Consider the following 19,324-nt stretch of genomic DNA (forward strand, 5'->3'; position numbering starts at 1 on the left):
GTCTTATAGAATACTCTAAATAGATAAAATGCAGGAATGTTACCTTTAGTGCTACATAGCATCTGAGCTTTGACTCCATAAACTCTTCTTCCCTGGCTCACATGCCTAATAGAATTGTGAGGAGACCTTGATGTGTTTTATAGGTGGAATAATTGTCTCACCTTTTGAATTATGAGGCTGTAATTCAGTCAATGGGCTCAAATGGTTTGATAAACCACATTGGGAATGAAGCTGCAATTGAAACTGTTACTTCCTAATGTATCTCTTGATTTACATATGTCAGAAAACTATCCCTGTGTCTTTTCTGTTTCCACTGCTACCACTGTCTCCCCTCATTCATACTTCTTGCTATTACCTCTTCCTTCCCAATCATCTGTAACTACCACTTGAGTAGTTTTCCCAGCTGTTTCAGTGGCTCCTCTTTGATCACTGAAGGTATCCTTTCGCTAGCTGAAAGTATAACTTGCTCTTCAGTCACACTGGTTATGTGACAGCTTTGAGCTATCAGAGAATTTTGCTTGCAGAATAATGCACTTAATTCTGCAAATCATGTATTTATAGTTTTTGTTTTTTTAAATTCACCTTTGTAAGATTATCACTTACCTAGTTGTTTACCTTTGTAGTAGTTTCTCATGGTGGGTGGGTGAGTGAGTATAAAGCATTTATTAAAAACATGTTTTTACTATGCAGGCTGAAATTGAGGCACAGCTAGCTAGAGAGCATGAAGAAGAGACCCAACAACAGGCAGTCCTTGAACAGGAACGTCGTGACCGTGAGCTTGCGATGAGAATTGCACAGAGCGAAGCAGAGCTCATCAGTGATGAGGCTCAGCTTGATTTAGGATTGCGAAGGTATGGTCATTTATTACTCTTACTTTACTTTCAAAATTTTTCATTTATAGATCCTATTGTTATAAAATACCAAGCTCTTGTGTTTTTAATGAAGAAATAAAAGTAAAATAGGGTTTTCAAACCAATATATTGGAGTATTTTATTTTCCAAATAACGCTATCAAATTTGTTGAAAAATAGCGTAGTCAATTTGCAATGTGCATGTAATCTTATGAAATCCCCCTTTTGGCACTGGCTAAGTATCTGTATGATGTTTGAACAAGAGAGGGATATCTCAGTCTTTGGACAGTCCCAAAGTTTCTATCACCTGGGCTCATTTCACGGTGCTGCTATCAGGCATCTGACTGTTCCTCCTGGAGTGCTAAAGAATAAAGCCACTTTGTGGTGCCTCCAGCGAGACAAGGAGTTAACCACACAAAGGCAGTTAACATGCTGCACTTAAACACAAATATCAAACTTACACAAGCAGACAAATTAAAAATAATAGCTATAAACTTTAATCTAGGGATTTGATTGAAGGGACATACAATCGATAAGAATATTGAACGATTAAAATGATTTTAATTTTATTAATAATACTTTTGAATTACTAAAAACTATGCCAGCAATCACAATAGGTCACGTGACCACACACTTCATAAATCCAAAAGTTTCTCCCCCGTCAGTTTTGTCTGTCCTTCATGTCTCTGGTATGCAGCTGGTGCAGTGGAGACGCATTGCAAGCCTGTAAGGATATGTCATTATACACACACTTTATTATACTGGCAACTGAGCAGGTCTTGATGATCCAGACAGATGAAAGTCCTTTTGCAGATAAGTGCTGTAATGATACAATATTAAACCCTAGCTAACTGTCTAACTATAATACAGGGTACTCATTCAGGTTTCTCTTCTGGCTGTGTGGTCAGGAGACTGGTGCAAGCAAGCACGGCCTCATACAAAATCAGAGTTGGAAGGGACCTCAGGAGGTCATCTAGTCCAATCCCCTGCTCAAAGCAGGACCAATCCCCAACTAAATCATCCCAGCCAGGGCTTTGTCAGGCCTGACCTTAAAAACCTCTAAGGAAGGAGATTCCACCACTTCCCTACGTAACGCATTCCTGTGCTTCACCACCCTCCTAGTGAAAAAGTTTTTCCTAATATCCAACCTAAACCTCCCCCACTGCAACTTGAGACCATTACTCCTTGTTCTATCATCTGCTACCACGGAGAACGGTCTAGATCCATCGTCTTTGGAACCCCTTTTCAGGTAGTTGAAAGCAGCTATCAAATCCCCCCTCATTCTTCTCTTCCACAGACTAAACAATCCCAGTTCCCTCAGCCTCTCCTCATTCCAGTCACCTAATCATTTTTGTTGCCCTCCGCTAGACGCTTTCCAATTTATCCACATCCTTCTTGTAGTGTAGGGCCCAAAACTGGACACACTACTCCAGATGAGGCCTTACCAATGTCAAATAGAGGGGAACGATCACGTCTCTCGATCTGCTGGCAATGACCCTACTTATACATCCCAAAATGCCATCGACTTTCTTGGCAACAAGGGCACACTGTTGACTCGTATCCAGCTTCTCGTCCACTGTAACCCCTAGGTCTTTTTCTGCAGAACTGCTGCCTAGCCTAGTCTGTGACTAGTCTATAGTGGTTCATGGGATTCTTCTGTCCTAAGTGCAGGACTCTGCACTTGTCCTTGTTGAACTGCATCAGATTTCTTTTGGCCCAGTCCTCTTAATTTGTCTAGGTCCCTCTGTATCCTATCCCTACCCTCCAATGTATCTACCTCTCCTTGAGGATTGCTGGATAGGCACTAACTATCTGCTCCCTTCTGGAACTGTGCCAGCAGTTTTTAGAGATTGGACTCCATGGGCCCAGGTGCCAGTAGGTTAGGTCTCAGTATCCAAAGTCCAGAATCTGGTGTGGGCTGGCTACATGGCAAACAGGCTGCAGATGGTGGCAGGAGAGATGGGCTGTCTCCTGTTGCTCGCAGGCAGGTTGCAGGAGGAACGGACTGTCCCCTCCTGAGGCTTTTTGGCAAGTTGAGGTGAAAGACAGGCCAGTTGCTAGGCCTGGAAGTGCTACGATCAGGCCAGGTGCAGGGGTCTGGAAGTGCTGTGTGGGAAGGTTGTAGGGAGACCACCTTTCTCCTCCACTCCCCAGCTGATATCTGCCACGTGGAGGGAAAGCAAGGCCATATATACCCTTCCTGGGGCATCTAGGGCCTTGCACAGGGTCAGAGAATGCTTGGTGTGCTGCTTGGCTGTCTTTTGCTCTCTAATTGGGTGCTGGTGACTGCTGTTGCCTCCCTTCCTCCCATTCATTTGGGTGAGGAGGGTTTCTGGGGTGAGTGGGGGGTTGTGCTCCCCGCCCCTTCAGTTGCCGGTGTGAAGTCAACAGCACAGGACTCGGTGTCATCAATCCCGTGGGGGCCCACAAGGCGTGTGTCTTCCCCTGGGCACTGCCCCCTTGGCTACAATAGAAATGTAGGGCTGGGAGGGATCTCAAGAGGAACCCAGTTCAATATCTCCTCCTGAGGCAGGATGAAGTATATTTAGACCATTCCTGACAGGTGTTTGTCTGACCTGTTCTTAGAAACCTGCAAAGATGGGGATTCCACAACCTCTCTTGGTACCTTTTCCCAGTGCTTGACTATGCTTCTAGTTAGAAAGCATTTCCAGATATCTAACCTGAATCTCCCTTGCATTTGTGCATTAATATGACCAGTTCTGCAGGAAACTGCCTTGGTGAAAAACAATGTTTTTCTCACATTTTATTAGATTATAGTAGGGATGGCAGCTAATTTCAGTCACAATTATACAGTCCAATGAGATTAGAAACTCTGATATCACCAGTGTAATGCAGTGTTTGTGCTTTCTGGTACTTACATGCTCCCAGTAGCACAACATAAATTCATTTATTGAAAAAGAAAACCCTACCTAGAAGGAAATAGTAGTTCTTCTATATCTTAACTGGCAAATATAGAATTGGAAATGCATGCATTTAACCTTAACAGGATTAAAAAGTCTATATCAACTGACTTTGTAGGCACTCTATTAAAAGATATAGACCCTCCAAATGCAAAGGTTTTTTTTAGATAATGTCACAGCATTTGCTTTGTCACTGATATTATGTTGTCTTTCATGTAATTTTATAGGGTAAGTACCACACAGCAGCATTGGGTATTTACTAATAAACTACTTAATAAATTTCTTAGACTGCTGACATACATATAACTGATTGATTGATTGATTAATTTTCCACTTGGCTTCCTGTGAGACTGGGCCCTATTCGTCTGTTCTTCATTGTGTGTGTTCGCAAAAAGAAAAGGAGTACTTGTGGCATCTTAGAGACTAACAAATTTATTTGAGCATAAGTTTGAGCTGTAGCTCATGAAAGCTTATGCTCAAATAAATTTGTTAGTCTCTAAGGTGCCACAAGTACTCCTTTTCTTTTTGTGAATACAGACTAACATGGCTGCTACTCTGAAACCTGTCATCTTGTGTGCTGAATGCTTTTTTCCCCATGTGACTTATGGTTACAAAATTCAGTTTAGGGAATCCTGTTCTCCACAATCTTAATTTTACACATAGAAGAACAATACAAGTACTCGTTTTCATAACATTTCACTAAACTGATTATTGTAATTTTATACAAAACAAGGAGCTATCTTTTAATTTTAAACCTTGTTTGGTGTAGCTGAGATGACACCTTGGTTGTTACAGAAGGGATTATATTTGCAAGAAGGTCCCTTTACGTTTCCAGTAACAAATCCATTCTAATATTTTAGATAGAATTAAAGAAAAAGAGCTTAGGCAGTTTTCTGTGTTTGGTATTGTATCTTTGTCAGTCAGAATTCTATATTAGAAACTCTTTACTAGTCTAGAATGACATAATGAAAAAATTAAACTTTTTACAAACCAGAAAAGTAAGGTATATAATGTACAATGTATCAGAAAACTAAATGTTGCCGTGATTGCTCAGTCTGTGTTTTCTGAGTAATATTAAACTGTTGAAATATTCTATCACTGTTCTCTGTATACGTACAGGAATACAATGGTAAACTTGTACCCTCCTGCTGTCAGCCAATCAACATACAAATATTACTCCTGGGGGAATTCTGCACCAAATATTTTAAAAATTCTGCACACAGTATTTTAAAATTCTGTATATTTTAGTTGTCAAAAATAGCACTATATGATCTTGCAGTTTCAATTATTTTGGTAATTTATTTCAAAATTACCTGTCGGCAAGAATATCTCTAATGATACAGACACACACGGAGTAGAGAGTTAAAGAAACCCCTACGACACCACAGTTCCTGTTTCTCTGCTCCTTTCCCGCCCCAGAGCCCAGCTGCAGACCTCCCCAGGCACTGGCATCCCCTCTCCACCCAGGGATCCAGAGAGAGAAACCGTCTTAATGCTGGATCCTGTGCTTGCATGGAGTTTCCTGTGTGCCGCTGCTCCCTTCTTTCAAGGCGTGGCGAGAACTGCAGCTTCAGGGATCCCTCCAGCCCACTCCCTCTCCCCGAATCAGTGTCTTCTATTTGCAAGCTGGGCTCTGCCTGGTCCAGCGCCCCTAGTGGGAGCCAGCAGCTTTGCAGCCCATTTCCGGGGGTGGGAGAGGAAATTCTGCGCGCACAACATTAATTTCTGCATTGCGCAGTGGCACAGAATTTCCCAAGGAATAAAATATAAAATGTTTTTAAAAATAAGAGTGCCATTTACTTGTCAAATGAAGAACAATGAACCCTCCACAATCCACTCTAAAGACCAATTGAATAGAGTGATTATTTTGTAGAAGGGAAGCATCTTGAAAAGTTGGCAGACAACAAGGAGTTTCTAATGAACTCAAGCGAAAAACCCAGAAAATCTTTGCTGTTCTTTATTACATTCTTTATTACAGCACTTTATTTCAATGTGTATATAGATGATATAGTTATAAAATACATGGTATGATATGTATTTTTGTTGAGTACCTGTATTTACTTGCAGAGGTTGCCACTAAAAAATCAACATTTACTAACAATCACCATACAATAGTTATCTCAGACACTGTTGATGTTTTAACAACAACCACTGTAACTTGCAGTTGGAAATTCAAGTGTGATACTTATTTACACAGGCAGAGTTCTGGAAGCTTTCACTTGCTCCCTTTTCTTTAGTTTCCTATACGATCTATGCTATTTTTGTCAGTGTCTCTCAAATCAAAGAGCAACTTTTCAAAACCATGTGTAGGAATGCAAAATGAGTAAATTAAGGTATGCAGCTCTACATGATGATAATGAGGGCAAGTTTGTGGCAGATGGTTCAACTTCTGTAGGTTTGAATCAATAATAGATATTATTCTTTAAAGTGCTTCCATTTCCCTGACTTTCTCTTAACCTGTGAGGGTGAAGAATAAGGTTTAGACTAAATTATGGTCCCAATTGGATATTCTATATACATATATTTGTTTTGAGGTGGTTTAGGACCTTCCAGAGCTCTGCTTGAGGATTTGCTTTTAGATGACAATGCAAGATACATGGTTCCCAGGAAAGGAAGAAGCAACCAGGCCAGTGAAGCTTTTCAACAGCTATGGGGAAGGAGTAGAGCTGCACCAGAGGCACCTAGAATTGCTGGGTTGAAGGGAAGGATCTGAACAACTCCTCTGTTTTTAAAGTCCCTACATTAAATAAGGAAGTGGGGTGGGATATACGAGAGGCATTAGTTCCCTAACCTTCCCTCCCTCAAGTCTGAAAAGGGAGTAGATAGATATGTCCCTTAGTGCCAAGAAAGAGGCAGAAATTGGAGCCCAGGAAGGAGGACTAGTTGGCAAGTAATCTGCCTTGCAAGAGGGAGAGGAGAAGATGAGAGGAGGAGGAGTAGGGAAAGGTATAGCAGTGTAACTGCATTGCAAGAGATTCACTCAAATGCTGATCTTCCCCACTTTTCCTGCTGCCAGAGGATGTGCCTGGCCTTTCTGTCTTCCCTGCCTGGGATGCCCTTTGAAGCACATAGGATGAGTAGAGAAAATGGATGCTTAACCTTCCGTTTCCTCAGAACTTCTCCAGTTTCTCTGTCTATTCAGGTGATGGGGAAGGAAACCTCTGCTTTGAGCCACTGGAAAGGGAGCAAGGGTTTGGACAGCTTAATGTGGCAACATAGTGTCACTAGGGATCTCAGGATATCCTAGACACACCTGAAAAACAATCTACCCATTTTGAGCTATAACTGAGTCTCTTCCTCCGTTTTTTTTTGTTTTTATGCATGGACGTGTGCATGCGCACATACACATGGTGAGGGTTGAGAACACAGCAACACTGTCTAGGCTTGGAATGAGTGAGTGCAACCACACTTAAAAATCCAAAATACTTTTGAATGGGAAGTTTTGACAACACTTTACAAAAATGTCCATCTTGTTTTCCATCAGTGTAAATTCTTTCTTAGATTGGTTTCTTACTGCATTTATAGTTGAAATACTCTGCCTTTGTTATAACTTTCTTTGAGGCATTAGCAAACTAATTTAATTTCTAACTGCTTGTGTATAGGCACCTAGAAAACTTGCTTAGAAAAGTTGTGGAAATTTTGTTCAGTCTGAATCAGCTGTTCTCAAACTTCATTGCACCGTGACCCCCTTCTGACAATAAAAATTACTACACGACCCCAGGAAGGGGGGATTGAAGACCGAGCCTGCCTGATCCCTGCCTTTTGAGCTCCACCGCCCCGGGCAGGGGGGCATTAGCCCTGGGTGGTGGGTTTCGGGCTTGGGCTTGGGCCCTGAGTGGTGGGGCTCGGGCCTGGGCTTCGGCCCTGGGCCCCAGCAAGTCTAACACCAGCCTTGGCAACCCCATTAAAGCGGAGTCATGACCCACAGTTTGAGAACCCCTGGATAAAACTGTTGAGTTCAGCAAGTTTTGTTTTTTAAAAAAATCCTTTTACACAAATCCTCACAAGGCATTTTAGTCATGTTGGCTGCAGGGAGAGGTTTGAAATTTGAAGCATTGCATGGAAATAGTGCTCAGAGAGAAGAAATTCCTTTGTGAGATTTGGAGAGGCAGGATCTAAACATAACAAGTTAAGCATTGACAAATCACTTTGTCAATGGGTATTTGTTAAAATGTTAGCAGACCCGAATACCTTTGTGTCTTCCTTTGGACATTCCAAACTGCACATTCCAACATGCACAGGCTTACATTGCTGTAACTTACATTTCCTTCTCTCCCCTCCCCCACACCATGTTCAACCTTATTGTTGCATAACATACTAAGTATGCTGAACTCATCCAGCCTCACTGCCTCTCCCGTGCTTTGCATAGCATTTCCACAAACCATTTTGGTTTTACTTTTGCATCATGATATGAGCAAAAGTATTTTTTTTCATAGAACTATACTCCTTTTGTAGTACTTAATAATCAGCACTAGGAGCTTTTTTAGCCAAAAGCCATGTGATGATATGATAGTATGTTCTGTTTCTAAGGACCACAAGTAGCGACTAATATGTTCTGCCCTATCGTGCTGTTCCCCACTCCCCAAAAAATAAAAAAAATCAATCTGTAGCATGTCCTTTTGTAAATGGCCTCAATTTTTATTCAGTGTATACACATTCTGTGTTTGATCTGTTTGACTTTTATAGCTGGTCCCTATCTTACTAATCTTCTCAAGTTGATAAGTACTTAAAATAAATAGAGTATGTACTGTGTGTGTGAAATACATGCTTGAGTAAAATCACAGCACTGTAAAATCATAAAAATAGCTTATTCCTCTTTGCACCATAATCTATTTTTATCGCTTTCAGGTTAACTAAATGAATACATTGCTATTTTGTTTTCTTATTCTATTGACATTTACTAGCTTGGCTACAGTATCTAGTACCAAAATACACACTAACCCTTTTTAATTTTGGCTAGTCTATCACTTTTGAATATGTTGCATATTTCTGGAGAGAAATCTAAATATGTGTGTATTTAATATCTCTGTACTGTATGGATGTATGCAATATGGATTACTGTTGATACTGTAGTTGTGTACATTCACGACATGTGGGTCTATATTGTGACAAACCATTTCAATTCTAAGCGTCTTTTCACAGATTGGATACTGAAGTTATTCAGCCTGTTCCAGTAGTTGCTAAGTAAGAATTGTTCCATTTTTTTTGTAGTATGCTCAACCACACATAGTGCATCTGTTGCATGTCTGAGTCTTTGATTCAGAAAGATGAAATTAATTGATTATGTACAAATAAGTAAATTCCAGTTTATAATGTGAGAGTATAAAACAGTCATGGTGAAGTGAGATGGACATCTATAAATGGAGTAAGGCTTTTCTGAATTATTTTAATTTCACTTTTTCTAATCGTGTTATTCTGATCAATAAATTCAGAAGATTAAAGAAGAAAAAAAGGCTTCATAATCCTGAGTCTAGATCAAATAAAATCATTAGATGATAAATCAGAGGAGGATGGGAGAGAGGGAAAAATTGAACTGATTGTGTCCTCTTGACATTTCAGATTATTAGAAAGCTAATTAGGAAATTGCCAGACTAACCTAAATATCTTCTGTTTGCAGAGTCAACGGAACAAAGCCTCAAATGACTGCGTATGATACTTTATTTTTACTGAGTTTTCCACTACTTTCTAATAATAATAATAATAATAATAATTCTCTTATTAGAAGAAATTCTTGTATTGTCCTTTTATTATTTATCTGTTCCCCTATAATAGTAAGCATTATTATACATTGACCTTTGATAATCAATTTTAATACTTCATACCTCATACTTTGCTTATATCTAAGAAATGTTTAAAGTTAATTATAGTGTATGCAGATTCAGTATCTAGCAAATACCATGAATTTTAACCGTTCCATAAGAAAGAGGCAAACATTCAGAAGGAATTACCACAATATAAATAAGCATTTGGTTGAAGTTTATTGCTTCTGTATTAGTTTTATCTTAGACATTATATACGATCAGTCATAACAGACCTTATTAATATTTGAATATAGCACTTTTCTTATGTACATTTATCAATATTCTTATAGGGAACAAATGGCCAAAGAAATGTCAGATGTTTTGTCTAGGTGGGTGAATAGACCGTCCAAAATTAATTTAATCACTCAAACAAAATCATAAACTGAAATGGGCTGATGCATATAAAATCGTGGAATTCCATATTAAATTGCTCAATGAAATAAATCAACCTTTTCTTTTGGATGAAATTGCTGTATCAGTATGCTTCCTATTCAAAATCATTATCTGATTTCTTTCTTTAATTATTTTGCCATGACATTTATTTGATTGCATAAACATGCTCAGAAGGAAATTATCAGTAAATTGCACCTTAAGGTTTCTGTTTGAATAATTTCAAAAGATAAAGAAAAGCTTTGAAGAGCATTCTTTTTCCACTGTATCTGAGATGACACTGACAAGTTTCCAAAATTTTCGGGCAGCATGCTTACCAGTTCAGAATAGTGTTAATAAGGACATAAAAAGTGTTATGTTTATGTAACCATAAGTAGCTTTTTAATAAGAAATTTAATCCAGACATAATTCCATTTCAAACAAAATGAAATCTGAAGCACTGAAACACAAAATGCCAGATGGTGTCTGTTCAGCAATCTTGGTATAATGTAGCAGTTTTATAGACAATGCAGGAATAAATGAGTATACAGGATAACCTGTATATTCTAAATTAAAATTCTCTTTTATTGAGTTACTAACCGAAAAGTATCTTTGGTAACTTCAAGGATAGAAAGCAGCCTTATGACATGCTTTCTGAAGTTCACATGAAATCTTTCATTCTTTACATTTTTAAAAACAAACCCTTCAGAAAACAAGATATTATGCTGTGTGTATACAATCTTAAGATATTAGTATGTTTGTTGTGGCATTTCTTAATTGTAGTGCTGATAGTATTGAACACAGCAGATGCTTACGTTTGCACAAAAACATTATATGCAGTATTTTTGAACAGTAGAAAAGGAAGATTAGCACATCCAATTGAAATTGCTGGGGGAACATAGGTAGGGAGGTTGTAGAATAACTACGTAAGAACTGAGCTGATTCACTGGAGTTAACATACATTCTGGAAGCTAAGGGCATCACAAGAACTTTGGCCAAAAGTGGTCGAAGCATAGTTTTTAAGTTCTGTCCATAACCTGTTATTTTTAGTATACATTAGTGTGACTGGTAACTAGTTAAATTCCATTGTTTAGAAATGTTTGATTCTTTGAGTGATGGTCCCTATATTTATTCCACACATGAGATATGCGTTTGTTTGGAATTTCTTGTAAGCAGTGTCCATTGGCTTGCACATGCTTCGTAGATCTTTGTGCTCCCAGCCGATGGCATAAAGGATAGTGCAGGCCGATGCCTCTCCAGATCCTCCTTACCGCCATGCGGTGTGAGTCGTTCTATTTGATGTCCTCAGCTCCTTTTTAAGTCATCATTCCTTTATGAATTATGTATAGTTAATTTTTGTAGTTTTTATAGTATAGCATAAATAATTAGATAGCATTATTTCCCCCTGCGCTGGAACTTTCCCCCCAAGAAGTCTGGGATTCTGCCCATGATCCTGGGGTTCAAAAACTGTTTCCTGCCCTCACTCCTTTATTGTGAGCAACGAACATCAACGCTGCTTCAACTGCCTGGGTGAGGCTCACATTTCTGCTAAGTGCAGCATCTGCCACGCTTTTCCCCCATAGAACTTGTGAGGGTCGGGAACTGAGACTCAGAAAACACCTCATGGAGAATGAAGGCAATGAAGCCCCAATCCGATCTGGTCTGTGGACCCTTCCACACACGCTCTAATTCAGCCTCAACAAGCAGGCAGTGCCCCGCTGAGCATGAGTTGAGGAACAGAGGCTAAGTCTCTTAAGCCTAAAGAGAAGGCTTCACAGGAGAGTAAGTGGCATTCTCGTAGATATAAGGACAGTCATTTATGTCTGAAAAGAAGGGATCCCTCCCTGACCCCCTCAGGAGAGCCAACACGCATGGGTGCTAAGCTCTTCAGCCCCACTAAATCTTCTTGACAAGTCAAGAGGTCACACGAGGATATGGATCCATGCTTCGAACACTGGTTCTAGTGATGAAGACACATGATAGATAGCTCCTGGTGCTTCAATCCACTTTGGGATACGAACCATGGACAATAGCAATGTGGCCCTGGAGGAAGCCAACGACCAGAGAGGCTCCGGCTCCCCCAGTGGATTCTTCTCATACTCCAGGATGGTCAGAGATGTCTCTCTCCCTGAAGGACATCTTTTGCTCTCCCTCATCCACATTCACCATTTCTGTTGGGTCCATCCATATTCTAAGATATTGTTACACGGGAGGAGGAATCTAGCACAAGGAGATGGAATGGGGGGACAATTCTATCTGCCAGCCTACAAGCACAGCCATTGATACCATTGGTCCCACCGGTGACCAGGTATCCAGATTTCTCTTCCAATAAGCTGAAGGCTCCCCAGAAGTCTATGCGGCATGGAGGAGAGGTGGCCCTGGACACAGGTGCTAGAAGGTCAGGATTCAGGCCTCCAAACTGACATGGTTAGCCAAGGGACAGGGGCTACCCTGTGCCATGGGGTCCCCCCCTCCAGTGGATCCATCTTATTGGCAATACTGGGGATCGTGGGAGCTATAGGCTATATGAGAGTAATAGAAGGCAGATATATTACCCCCAGGCTAAGTAGGTATCTTTTCCCTGGGTAAGGTAACAGGTAAGGTTCCCGAACAATCAGGAACCTTCTGGAGGCAATTAAGACAGGCTGATTAGAACACCTGCAGCCAATCAAGGAGCTGCTAGAATCAATTAAGGCAGGCTACTCAGGGCACCTGGGTTTTAAAAAGGAGCTCACTTCAGTTTGTGGTGTACGTGTGAGGAGCTCGGAGCAAGAGGCACTAGGAACTGAGAGTGAGAATGCGGACTGTTTGGAGGACTGAGGTTTAAAGCATTATCAGACACCAGGAGGAAGGTCCTATGGTGAGGATAAAGAAGGTGTTGGGAGGAGGCCATGGGGAAGTAGCCCAGAGAATTGTAGCTGTCGCACAGCTGTTCCAGGAGGCACTCTAGACAGCTGCATTCCACAGGGTCCTGGGCTGGAACCCAGAGTAGAGGGCGGGCCCAGGTTCCTCCCAGATCCTCTCAACTCCTGGTCAGACATAGGAGGAGTCAACCTGGACTGTGAATTCAGAAAAACGGCCAAGCTGAGGGCTGCCATGAAGCTCTAAGGCGAGTAAATCCGCCAATAAGCGCAAGACCCACCAAGGTAGAGCAGAAACTTTGTCACACCACATAGAACAAAGGACATTAGAAAGACACTGAAACTATTTGTTTCCATTGTAGAGCAATCAAGAAATCACCGTGTATCGGCTTAGAGACTTTTGAAATGGATCTCAAGTTGTATTACCCTTTGTTACCAACTAGCTGGCATTCTTCTCCTACCCACAACCTCCCAGGAGGTAAAAGCTCATTTTACCAAGGGGCAAGCTACTTCAGCTCCATCTCTGAGACATACCCGTACTATAGAGATATGTAGGACAGCTACTTGCAGCTCTTTGCATACCTTCACAAGACATTATCCCCTGGTGCAGGTATGAACTGCACAGATAGCTGTGGGGACAGCAGTACTACAGACTGCTATCACTTCTGCGTCCTCACACCCACCATCTGTTTGCTTACTGCTTGTTAATCTTACATGTGTGGAACACACATAGGAACCATCACCCAGGGAAGAAATGGAGGTTTTTATCTGGAACTGGAGGTTCTTCAAGATGTGTGGTCCCTATCTTATTTCCACTACCCACCCTCTGTCCCCTCAGCTGCGGATTGGTTATATTGTGGTAAGAATTGGAAGCAAGACAGGCATCAGCCCACACAGTCCATTATGCCCTCATTAGAGAGCACAGGAGAGCTACATGTGGGCCAACGGATGCTGCTTGCAAGAAATTCTGGACTCAGGCACATGATGCACTTGTGTATATCCCATGTGGAATACAGATAGGGACCAGCCATCTTGAAGAACCTCCAGTTACAGGTAAATAACCTCCTTTTTGAGACTGAATTTTAATAATCAACTGCCATTCTGATTTTGGTCCACACCCATTATTTGGATTGTTGAGTACAGTAATGAAGACTAACAGTATGAAGTGGGTGTTGTTGTTCTTACTACTTCCAGGATATTTAAAACCATGTAGAAAAAAACAGTGGTAATCTCAGCACAGAGTATTATTGTAATGGAAAGGCTAAGCCATTCAATTGGATTAACATTCTTAAAGATTACTTGTTTGACCAGAGATCTTCTGGCCTACTTCTGTTGATCTAAACTCTGTAGGGGATTCTTAGGAGTGATGGATGATGATGCTAAATAAGGAAAATCTTCAGGATTTGTCAAATTAATGGTTCAGGAAGGTTAGATATGTAGCGGAAATTACATTTAACAACAATCCTTTAATGGCATACTCCTGATATTTTAACAGTGTATTAAAATATATTTTAAAAAGTAGTCTTCCATTTAGTAATTTGTTTCACAGGTGAGATTTTATATACATGTTTTATATTCATGTCTTGTAATTATAGAGGGGGGAAATGTTTTCAAAATGTATTTCAACTTTGTATTGTTTAGTGGATGAAGAACATAACTTCTGTATGAACTTGTCACATTTATAGTAATATATTTGTATTATAGGATATTAAATTTGTCTGCCTTGAATGTACTACAGTGAAGACTGATATATTTGAAAAATCATCAAAGTATCAAGTTAGGTCATTTTAACATTTGTCTGGGCCTGATGTAGTTAGTCATAACTTTCATGGATTACCATGGGGTCCTATGTCTTTCAGCCTTTGTTAATGGTGGTGTCTCGTGGCCTTTCCATCCATGTTACTTAATGCTGATTTTTTGTGAATAAGTGAGACACTTTAAAGTTACTTTAATTTAGAATTAATTTTATTTCTTCTATTACATTGGGAGTTTTTGATGAAACATTGATTATTTTATTTACTCTCTGTGTTTTTACATAGTGTAAGGTGTTTCCCTTTAAATTTTGTTCTTTTCTACTTGGCCATTTTCCCTCACCCTTGTTTTGCTAGTGGAACTTAAAATTTACTTTGCTGTTGTTGTTTACTGCCTTTATTCTGCCTCACTATTACTGATGTTCTCAGGACTATACGTAGTTCTGGGAACAGTTTATATTTAAAAGGTGCGGCAAAAAGAGTAGTGGAATACACACAACCTTGTTTTCAGCAAGCCTCACTTATATATTAACTTCTAGTTTGTTTTAATCTCTATGCAAATGAGCAAATTGGACATTTAGAATACAAAGTACATACAAAATATATTTTAGGTAAGTCAGATTTTGGATCTAAATTATACTGCGACTGGAGTTTCTTTTTAATAATGCCATTATGTTACAATAAAGATATATTATGCTGCTGGAAGTTATGAGGTGAATTTTATCTCGTCTTTTTTGCATTCAGCTCTTAGAACATATAATGTTTTTCAATGTAATGCGTATTGCATAGAGATGATTGCGCAATCTGCTTATCCAGTTGTCTCTAATATTTCTTCTCGCTCTCCTTCCCTTTCTGAACATTGAACATTATTATTATTGTTTATTGTTGTTATAACTGCAGGGGCCCTGTAGTTCAAGCCACAAAAGCTGCGGCTGGCACTAAGAAGCATGATCTTAGTAAGTGGAAATATGCAGAACTTCGTGATACAATCAATACTTCCTGTGGTAAGTTTGTGTTTGCTTGGGACTGAGGGGGCTTGTGTTTCAATAGTACAATAAATCTGTCTCCTCTTTCACCAGGACAGAATTTTGAACTCATTAATTTAGTCTCAGATGAAAAACTAACTTGAATGACTTTTCTCCAAAGGAGAGAGCAAATATACCATTTCTCTTTGAGGAAACAGATGCTATTATGTTACTTGTTATACTCATAGTTGTATCTGTGAAATTAATACACTTCAGTCAGGAGTAACTTGCTATAAATTCTTAATGGCATTGTTTAAAAATAATTTATATTTCAGTGAAATGGAACTAAATACATGTGGTTTTACCCTGAATTTGTAAGATCTTCTAAGTTTATAACTCTAATTTCTTGCATTCACCAAAACTAAAAGGAACATAATGAGTTAATTTAAAACACAATCTAGATGTGTTGACATTGTAGCTGATCAAATTAGTATTAGCTTAATTTTCTCAGAAGCTACAGCTACAAGCAAGTAGGTTCTGCTTGCAGTAATTAATAGGCAAAGAGAGCAAATTGCAATTCATAACTCCTAGATGACTGTTCCAAACCTGGCAGCCAGTCACCTGCTGCTAGGCCATCCCTACCTCCTGAAAAGAGAGAAAAACCTTACAGGCTGTCCACTGCATTCGGCTTCCAATGTGAGGAGAGGGAGGAGAAGGAGAAGGATGCTTGGACCCTGTGGGTACTGGGGAAAAACACTAGAAAATCCAACTGTGAATCTTTACGTTTCTCTTCTCCCCACTCCCACATCACAGTATATCTCCTCTGCCAGTACTTACAAGGGAGTCCTTGGGAGTCAGTCTTACAGCTGTCTTCCACAGATCCTGCACCAGGGGAATCCTCCAGGGCTGAATATGGGTCTTCTAGATTCCCTTTATGCCACTAGGCCTTTTTACACATTACAAAGGGGCCAGAGCATAGGTGGTGATCTTGCCCCTGGACTTTAGTAAGGAGAAGAATATGCAAGCAAGAGACAGTGAAGAGGGTCTCACTAGCATTTGGATCCACCTTCAAGCGTGATGTGAAGCCAGTCACTTGTCACTCCTCCTCCTCCTCCTCCTCCTCCTCATTCCACATCAGCTGAACTGATAAGTGTGGTGTGTGACTTTCACATGTGAGTGGGAGTTTGTTGGAGACTGACACACACAAACTTTTTACCCAGTAATGTATGGGTGGCATTAAAAATACTGCCTAGTCTGCTTGTATCTGTCAGTCCTGCTGCAATCAGGAATGCCAAAGGTCCATATTGTGGTGCTTGTGCATTGTGTCTCACTTGTTACAAGCTTTCAATTTACTTGCATGTCAGAAATACTGTTATGTTGTAACTTGCTGTAAAATTATGTAACTAAGATATATATATAACATATTTTATAAATAGGTTTGTCTTCTGATTTTTTGTACTCTATCTTTTCCTGCTGTTTTTGAGACAGATATTGAACTATTGGCAGCTTGCAGAGAAGAGTTTCACAGACGACTAAAAGTGTATCATGCGTGGAAATCCAAGAATAAGAAACGTAATACAGAAACAGAACAGCGTGCTCCAAAATCAGTCACTGACTATGGTGAGAGAAGGTGTTTTTTTTGTTTTGTTTTTTTTAATAAATAGGGAAAAAATTTCAAGTGAAATGTTTTTAGAATAAACAAGCAGATTATTTTTTAAAAATATTTTTCTCTTATGTTGAAGAAAAGGGTGATTTTCTTTAAATATGTTTGTATGAAAGTAGGTAAAATACTTCTTAAACAGATTTTAAGACAAATAGTTTGCAGGTAAGATACGGTGTTACTCGTAAGATCCAGTATAAGTTAACCTGAATAATTATTTTCTAAACAATCATATCTACTAATTCACATTTGCTATAAGTTAGAAATAGTTTTAAATTCGGTATTTTGTGTGCTGGCAGTTTTAGAAATTAACCACTGGGCAGAAAGATACTTAAGGCTTAGCTGATGAAGAGCACTCTTTGTAAAAGCTGTATTAGAGGCTACTTCAGCTACATCCTATAACGTATCCATAAAAACTTTCTTAGATTATTTAGGAATCAGGTTATTGTTAGCAGAGAACCGTCCCTCTGAATTCTGCCATTTGATGCAATTCTCTGGATAGATATTATCAAAAATAGACCAAATCAGAGATTCTAAATATTCTTATAGTCAACCTGCTGTACTTGAACCAACAGTGGCTGTGTTTAAAAAAAAAAAAAAAAAATTTGGCTTGCTGCAATACTAATAAAAAAGCAGACAGTTTTAGCTGGTGGCTGGTCCATAGTATGATTGTTTTCAGAATGAGCATGACATAAATCATACTGAAGACCAAGATTTTTTTTTTAACCTTTGTTTATCCAGCAACTGCTTGTGTTCCCTGCTGGTTCATTTTAACCAACAACTTAAACTTTTTTACAGTTTAACTTCTGTTCAATAAACTTTAATATTAAAAATGTGTGAAAATGAGATGATAGTTGATTTACAGTCTGGCTCTCATCCTGCTGGTCTCATAAATGGTGTTCACTACGTGAAATTTCAAACACTGCACTAATGAGAATGAATGCTTTTGCCTTTTAAGGGATTAGATGGATGATACAGGTGTATTTTCAGAGATTGCATATAACACTATTTGGTGTTAATGGGAATAATGTGCATTAAAGAGCACACATCTACTTGTCTGGGTACACCGCAAGAAGGACAGGAGACTTGTTATGGGTTTTAATCAGGCCGCAACTTTATTATATAGATGTCTGGGACTACCCAGCAGATAAAGTATACAGTGCAGGCAAATCCATGCTAATTCAAATCAATTCTCCGGGGCTTCCACAAGACCCCCTTGTTTAATCCATGCTTATTCAAATCAATTTTCCAGGGCTTCCACCAGCCCGGCTTTGTTTTCATCCAGGTCCCCAAGCCGACCCATGGCTTGGAACTTACCATCCACCAGCATTGTAAGAGGGTTAAAGAGGGCTATGAGAATGGGGTGGGGGGTTGGCTCCCTGACATACCAATCATAGGAATCCCCGAACCCACTCCCCTGTTCTGTTCCTTTATCCAGTACCTCCTTTTAAGTCCTTTACCAGGCCATTTATCTGGTCACTGATTGCCCTCCCTATGGAGTACCTGCACTGAACATTCGCCACAAGGAGGCAGTCACTTTGGATGTATGTATGCAACTCTTATGGCTCTCTGTGGGAGACCCACGTTTGTATTGTATTTGAGTGAATAAACCACATAGCAATCAATTTTATAGCAACTCTAGTTTTTCATTATAGTTTTTTTCTTTCATTTTCTTAAAATGTGGCATTATATTTCTTTATAAAAGTTGGATCATTGCTGTTGATACTGACCTTTAGAAATTCATATTAGTTTCACAGTAAAGTCTTATTATTGTAAGTAATTACAATAAATGAACATTTCAATTCCACGTATTATAACTAACCTTCAAAATAGTGAATAATTACTTACCTGATTTCTTGGATGCTTGTGCTATAACTCTTTTAGATGTCACTGAATACATGATTCAAATAACATATTTCTGTTTTTATCCACTCACTAATATATTGTAGCTTTATGCAAACTGTCCTGTAATTAGATGTCAGTGGGCATGAGAAATAGAACATGTTAAATCGTGTTCAGAGAAGGGATTAGAATTAATGAGTTTTATAGTGCCAAAAAAAAAAATGGAGCTGCATTTCTTTTTCCTAGATATTAACAGAACTGTGGTAAATTAAAGAATCATTTTTTTTCCATGTAAAAATGTCAA

General features: G+C 39.4%; 1 protein-coding gene across 8 annotated transcripts in view; it reads left to right on the plus strand.

Annotated features, from left to right (window-relative positions):
- Positions 1-19,324, plus strand: part of MYO6 (myosin VI) — a 145,696-nt gene that overhangs the window by 120,157 nt on the left and 6,215 nt on the right. For 2 of the 8 annotated variants that reach the window (XM_043510540.1, XM_043510541.1), the window contains exons 28-33: positions 691-851; positions 8,914-8,955; positions 9,389-9,418; positions 9,863-9,901; positions 15,454-15,557; positions 17,007-17,138. In XM_043510540.1, the coding sequence (XP_043366475.1) occupies positions 691-851; positions 8,914-8,955; positions 9,389-9,418; positions 9,863-9,901; positions 15,454-15,557; positions 17,007-17,138 (508 nt within the window). The remainder of the gene's footprint in view (positions 1-690; positions 852-8,913; positions 8,956-9,388; positions 9,419-9,862; positions 9,902-15,453; positions 15,558-17,006; positions 17,139-19,324) is intronic. The other 6 variants (XM_043510543.1, XM_043510544.1, XM_038393834.2 and 3 more) reach the window with 4 other exon arrangements.

Source organism: Dermochelys coriacea, chromosome 3 (genome assembly GCF_009764565.3).
Source record: "Dermochelys coriacea isolate rDerCor1 chromosome 3, rDerCor1.pri.v4, whole genome shotgun sequence".
Classification (NCBI taxonomy): Eukaryota; Metazoa; Chordata; order Testudines; family Dermochelyidae; genus Dermochelys; species Dermochelys coriacea.